This window comes from Acanthisitta chloris, unplaced genomic scaffold (assembly GCF_000695815.1).
Source record: "Acanthisitta chloris isolate BGI_N310 unplaced genomic scaffold, ASM69581v1 scaffold40754, whole genome shotgun sequence".
NCBI lineage: Eukaryota > Metazoa > Chordata > Aves > Passeriformes > Acanthisittidae > Acanthisitta > Acanthisitta chloris.
In genome coordinates, this window is record NW_008669451.1 from 1,371 (window position 1) to 8,630 (window position 7,260).

General features: G+C 44.2%; 1 protein-coding gene across 1 annotated transcript; it reads right to left on the reverse strand.

The window, feature by feature from the left end:
* Nucleotides 1–287: 287 nt before the first annotated feature.
* On the reverse strand, nucleotides 288–5,651 carry LOC103800922 (oxysterol-binding protein-related protein 5-like; the record flags this gene model as incomplete). The annotated part of the gene is made up of 5 exons (XM_009073314.1): nucleotides 288–1,620; nucleotides 2,523–2,625; nucleotides 3,266–3,383; nucleotides 4,531–4,669; nucleotides 5,466–5,651. Coding segments are annotated over 5 exons (682 nt in total), but the record flags the coding sequence as incomplete, so codon positions are not given.
* Nucleotides 5,652–7,260: the final 1,609 nt, after the last annotated feature.

Consider the following 7,260-nt stretch of genomic DNA (forward strand, 5'->3'; position numbering starts at 1 on the left):
CTAAGTTCAAGACAAGTCTGTACATTTACATGTACAACAGGGAAAATCAAGGCAACCACTTTTCTTTGTATTTTGAGGGAGTTCCAATTAGAAGACAATTAGAAGACACAGACAATTTCAGCCAGAGGGGTATCAAACTGCTATTCCTGTTCTAACTTATGGCCTGTGTCTGAGATTCTTGGAGGCCTTTTTTTCATTTAGCTTTTCCTCTAAAAAAGTGATTTACTTGTAAAAGGCTATCAGACACAAAAGCAAAAATAACTTGCCAAAGAGACTGCCACTGAAAGTTGTGTGTAGTTTTATTTCAACATATCAAGCACAAACAGGTTTCCCCTAACTGGGGAATATGACGAGGAATGTACTTAAAAATTTGGAAACATTTACACTGAAAGATAGCCCAGACTGGCACCACCACTAAGTATTTTAAGGCTGTATATATAGCAGTACTTACCACTTGGAACTACTTCAGGCCAGAAAAGAAAGGCTTAGTATTGTCCGCAGTCTACAGAAAATATTGCAAATCTTTAAAAAATGGTGTAAAATAGGAAGACTATTAACAGAGTTGAACAATGCAGTGGCAAAACCCTCCCTCTTTCCTGACCTTTGACAATAAATGTGCCTAAGACCGAACACACATACACCTATATCACTCCCATCCTTCTCACCTATGCTGGGGCAGTGGATTTCTCTCTACAATGCTAGTGTGTGATATTATAAAACAGCCATATAGCAAATAATAACAATAATAATAAGTGACCAGGTTTTACAAACAGGCATGTCTGGCATTACACTCGATGGGCCAGATCCAGGACACCAATCAGCTCCGTCACCAAATGAGGAGCTTTCACTGAATACTTCCCATTTCCTAAAGATGAATGGCTCTAGGAAATTGTGCACATTTACAGTTCCTGTGGAATGGAAAATGAAACACATCCTGAGGTCCCATTCTGTGTATGCTGACAAAACAGATTGTGACTTAATATCCTGGGGGTGGATTTTTCGACCAAGTGTGCTCCCTCCCATAATTAAAGGCAGCCAGACAGGTACCATGGACATCATTTCTTTACAGCTCCCCAACTGCATTCCCTCACTCGTGGAGCTATGACCCAGGCCGGCATGACCTTTCCAAAATGCTGGGGTGTTTACCATTTTGGGGTTACCAATACTGCTGGGTAATTATTAATTGCATCAGAAAATGACAAGACATAGAAAACAAATTGCACAATTAAAGCTACATTTGGCTTCAGCATTAAGGCCCGTACAGGTTAAGAGGTCCTTGAAGATGTACATGTAAAAGGCAAAAATGACATAATCTGAAGGAACAAAGTTTTGCAGGTTCCTAGGTCCCTTTTTAACCTTGTTTTTCCACTTTCTTCCACCTCTGCCGTGTTGGTTCTAAAGTGCTTTGGTGCCTCGCTGGGCTCCTTGCGTGAGTGGCCCCCTCCTGCAGCCAGTAATCATTATTGCTGCCAAACGTAGTGATTTTATTTGAAGACATAATTAATGAACAGTTGACACGTAAGGAAGATGCAGAGGAGAAACCAACAGCGAGAGTCCAGGAGGAAGCTTTCAGAAGAGACCTTCCTGTGGAAGGACTTTTTGTTCAGAGCACTGAGGTTTCTGCAAAAGAAAGCAGTATGATTATTTGTCTGTAGGAGGGAGGTGTGCCAGAACACAGAACTTCAACACCAGGAGGGATCCCCATACTTTAGAGACACCTTCACAGCTACAGCACTGTGCCCCCACAGACTTTACCTCCCTCTTTTTAACAGAAAGATGAGTACTTCTGGCTGCAGCTGGATCAGGCAGAGCATGCTGCTTGGCATGGGAAGCTGTAAGGGCATAACCCCAAAGAAATCTCTTCATCCAGCACCCACTCACAATGCCCTACTAGCCTTCCCAAATACAAGATCCTTCCCTGTACAGCAGCAAGAGCCACAGAAAGAAGCCAAAGCCAGTGGCTCTGGCATCCAGAAACAGTGGCCCACCCCACCGAAGCCTCGGGAGGGCTGGATAATACTCCTCAGGCAGATGGGAATCAGCAGGGCAAAGCCCTTTGTCAGGAGCTGGTGTGATCACTGCTTCCCTCAGACAGCAGCTAGCAATTTACTGCAAAAAGTGGGAATTCAGTGCTTTTAACCATGGAGCCATTTTTCAGACCACACACCTGCATCTCTACAACAAACTGAGGAAATTCGTAACATGCTTCACAAGAAGGGAGATCTCATGCCTTCCTGTCTAGCAGATCTTTTTATTTGTAGCCAGGACTTGACCCAGCCCCTCCCAACTTCTGCAGCTGTTTTGCAGTCAGGAGTGCCAAGAAGTGCTAACATGCTGTGCTTAATAGAAAGAGATTTCCTCAGTGTTTCGTAGGGGATGGGTTTGCTTTTCTGGTGTGTTAATAGGTTACTTATGGACTCCTGCAGCTGGTAGAGACGATCCAAAGGGCACAGTGAGGAGTTAAATGCCACAGGTTATTTTACCTCATTAAAATCATTGATTTGATGACAGAAAGTGGTTACCTGTGTATGTCCTGTTGGGCTTTCTGTAGGGATAAGACGGCTGAATGAATTTCCTTCAGGTGATTCATTTCCTTCCCGCACTGCGCGCACAGACTTTCAAACCCTGCGGCAAAGTATTGAAGTACATTATGTTTTGCATCGCCATCTCTGGTGGTAGTGATGAAACACGACACAGATTCACCCAGCAAGTGGCTGGCTGTGATCTAACTGTCACAGCCAGGGGGGACACTTTCAGGAGGAAACATGAGCAGGAGGAGACAGGGAACAGAACCATTCACCCCGAAGACTCAGGCCACTGGAACGCCTCCTGTGACACTGGCCTGGGGCCCCTTCTCATTCAGCTCTCAGGAAACAATTTTTGCAGCATGCTCCCTAGCTGAGGGGAGGAGAATGGAATGCTCGCACCTGCCCCCATGTCTGAAACACTCAAGGTCACCTCTTAACAAAGGCTGAGAAAAGGGAATGAGAAACAAAGCCTGTTTCGTATCTGTCGACTGGAACGTCAGTGTACTTTTTTACTGTTTGTGCCAGGAGTTGAGAAGCCCTTGCTGGCATGGCATGTGTAAGGCAGAAAGAGAAGCAGTATATACAGAGAACAGAAAAGTTGAACATTCTCTGTGTTTGCCTGTGGGCTTTGGGCCTGTGGTATTAACTGGGCTGGAAAATGTTCCCAGGCTGGCTCAAGGGATAAGGTACCAAGGGAAGAACATAAAAGTATGTCCCAGTGATACCCAAATACTTGCCATCATCATCTGAGAGCTCCTGCACTGACTCTGGCGTTGAACAGCTGCTCTCTGTGTTCTGGCTGTGGTTGGACGGCTGATGACTGGTTTTGCGGCGCCTGCAGTCTTTGGCAGACCTCTGGATAAAACAGGGATTGAAAGAGACTCAGTCATTATCAAATGGAAGTCTCGTGTTCAAACACAATGATTCAGGGTGCTGGGGAGTACCTGTGAGATTGTGAACTTTGTTTGCTTTCTCAGCAACTCCCACTAGCTGGACTCCTGGCACTACTTAAGGATATTACACACATGCCCTGGACAGAAGCATTTCCCCAAATGATAGCATCCTTATACACCCATCCAAATTATTCTTGTAGCTTTAACTGACATGTACCAGTGATGAACCTTACAGTGCTTTTGTGCTGACTTGTGTACCCACTCAATCAGGGACACATGAGAAAGGATGAAAAGAATAAAAAAATAGAATCACATTTCCCAGGGAAGATTTTTCAGAAGGATTTAAACATTGCAGAACTGTTATGCCTAATTTCTTGCTGCACTTGGGAAAGCTTCTTTGTACCTCTCAGGTGGGTAAATCAAACACATTGATTCAAACTTCTCACTGGAAAAAAGCAGTTATGAACCTCAACTTCCCCACTGCTACAGAGACATTCAGATTTGGGGTATTACAAGAGAAAAGTCTACATACATAGTAAGATACAAGATTTTCAGTGTAATGTGGGTTATATCTAGCTAGTTCAGCAGTTCTACATTTACAAGGCATTTTATGAATGACACATATCACTCCAAAGATGAGAGCAATGAAATAAGAAGTATCATCTCTGTTTAAGGGAAAGGATACAGAGAGGTTTCTTGTCCTGTCTGAGAGAAAGTAAGTGATAAAGAGTGAGGGCAAAGGTTGAAATATAAGTTGCAGAATTAAAGTTTGCTGTGTATTCCAGAACCTTGCTCACATCCTCACTGTGGGAAGTTTTCTGCTTCGCAAACACTGAACAGTGAAGTTTAGCTCAGTCATGTGTAAAACCCAGTATAAGAGTCACTGTCACTAACATCGGGTGGAAGAAAAATGCCAAAATGGATAGAATATGTCAAACAATAATTATTTGACATTAATGATGGTATGTTGCAGGTCTATAGTCATAAGCTACATTTACCCAAACCAAACTTTTCAGCCTGTGCTCTGCTTATATGAAAATCCTTGAGAAAAAGGCTGTGTATCTAAACAACCATAAAAAATACAATATCCCCCAAAACAGGCTTTTTACCTTGTGCCGTGTAATCTGATTGTTTATGCAGGTTGTTTCGTGGTTTGACATCCTTGTGGATAAGTGTCTTTCCATTGTCTGAAGTATTCCATTCTTCTCAAATTGGGCAATGTCATTCAAAGGATCCCAAGGTCTTAGACTTTTGAGACCGAATGAAAAAGAAAGCCACATCAGAAAAGCAAGAATCCTACACCAGGTGTGTTAGGACCAATACACTAATTCCACATGCATCAGGGCAGGCATTCATCCCTGACAGAGTTTCTAGATGCAGTGACAGGAGTAACACATACTTCCCTCCACATTCACAGTTCCTTGAAATAGAATCATAGAATCATCAGGGTTGGAGGAGATCTCTAAGATCATCGAGTCCAACCATTAACCTGCCACTGCTATAACACCTAAACCCCAAACCATATCCTCCAGCGCCAGATCCAGATCCATCTTAAACACTTTCCAGGATGGTGACTCCACCACCTCCCTGGGCAATGTATTCCAGTGCCTGAACACCCTGATAGGGAAAACATTTTTCCTAACATCTAATCTGAATCTCTGAATCTGAATCTCTTTACCTGAATAAATGTCTAGAGACAGAACCACTGTCTCTAGAGACTTCACCCTTCTTGCCAGGGGAGAACACAGTAGTTGACTCTGCTTACACATCGCAGAAAATCTCTGCTACATGACTCCACATTTGACTGCAGCAATAAGGATTAGTACCAATGGCATAGTGAATTTTCCATTGCCAAGCCCTCATTTCCAGCTATTAGCCATCAGTATCAGAAATATGTATCTAATGATGACATGAAGCTCAGAAGGGCAAGCTCTGGGTGTAGTTTGGGGAATGGCAAGACTCCAGCTACACATCCATAACCTTGCTTGCCACCCTGGGGACCAAGCAGCGAGGTCTATTCGTATCGCCCAACCCCACCACTCACTCCTCGTATTTGTAGCGCCATTCGTTGGTCGCGGCGTCGTGCTGGAAAAGGAGTGGCTTCCATTCTGTGCCAGATTCTCTGCGCTCCCGGGCAGCATTCCTCTGCTCCTCTTCCAGCACAAACTTTTCCTGCGTTGCCTTGTGTTGATCACCTTTGTTTATTGCACTGGTAACGTGCTGCCAAAGCCTAGAAATAAACAGGAAAGTCAAATCCACCTTAAAACCAACAGTGTATTTTGCCAGCTGGAACTTTAAGAGCAGACACTTGTCTGGTCTATTGACACTGTACCAGGATTGCTCAGCTGCAGTTTTGGCTTGTAAATTAGAGGAAAGTTACGAGAATGGCAACACTGATTGTTGTATGCAATGACCTACTGAAGTATAGGGAACTTTCCCTTAGATAACATCACCCACAATATTCATTAAATTCTTCAGTGCTGTCTGTGTGAGTTATAAGATAGTTTTGCTCAATTCACCAATGCCAGTGGCCTCTTTGGAGGTGACTGATGGAGAATCTGTTTTCTTCCTTACTCTTCAGTCATTTCTGTATAGGAGCTTTTGTGATAATGTCTATCCCGAAAACAAAGGCTTTATATTTAAACTTTAGGAAGTACTGGAAAATGAATTCATGTGCCCATCTTTTAGTTGCACATGCAAGGTTGTACTCCTAGATAGGATTAGTGACCAGATCTGTAGGAAGCTGATTCAATCTGCAAGCAATGGACATGTTCTTGTGCTCACAAACTGCAGGCATGAATACAGGCTTTCACTCGTGCTTGTTTTCAGCTGCCAAAGGATATGTGATCTGTTATATGATGTCTCACTGAGTCTCTGCCCTGGGGAGAGGATCTGCCTTTTACAAGAGAAAAATCATTACCTTTTTTTCACTATAGCCAAGCTGTGATAGGCCTCTCCACAATCCCTCTAATCAGAGCACTGTAATCTTCATTTCAGATTGGAAATACTTCCGAGACTAGCAGCTAGTCTTCCCAAAACATTACCGAGTGGTTTAGTGGTTAGAATATGCACAGGAGATCCAGGCTGTTCCAGTATTCCCAGCTCCACAGAACACCCATCCTCCATTTAGAAGATGAATACATTGCTGCATTTAATCTGGAGCTTGCTGTGAAGCTCTTAATTTAAAAGGGATACAGATACTCATTTGGAGCTGAGCTCAGCTGCCTGTGGGAGGCTCTCACAGCTGCCCGGGGCAGACCGCACTCACTGGCGGGAGATTTAAACTGCCCCAAGGAGTGCTTCGAACAGCAACAGGCACATCAGTGAGGGCAATTAGCGTGGCAGTTCGAGCAGGAAGGGTCACAGCCACTATGCCTTTTTTTTTCTTTGTTTTTGCTCTTTTCTTTTTTCTGCAGCTCAGCTAGACCCAGCAATGGTATCTATGTGAGCGAAAACTGTTGCTGCTGCTGCTACCAGGAAGAATGTTCTAACACAGGCAGAGCCCTCTGTGCAGGACACAGCTGTTCAGGTCACTGGCTGCACGGGAGTGCCTTGGTCTGGTGCTAGTTTCAGAGGACAGTGTGAGTCACACCTGCATATGATGTGAGCAGGTGAATGATTCGCTGTGCATGGTGGCAGAGCTCAAGGAAGAAGTAGAGAGATTAAGAAGCATTAGGGACAGTGAAAGGGGAATAGGCTGGTGGAGTCACACCCTTTCGAGCCCAAAAGAAGTAAGCGGGGAAAGCTCTGCCCCTCCTGCCATCAGGCAGAGGGAGAAAAACAGGTAGATGGTGGGGAATGGAAACAGGTCTCTGATGGAAGAGGTAAAAGAATCCCCC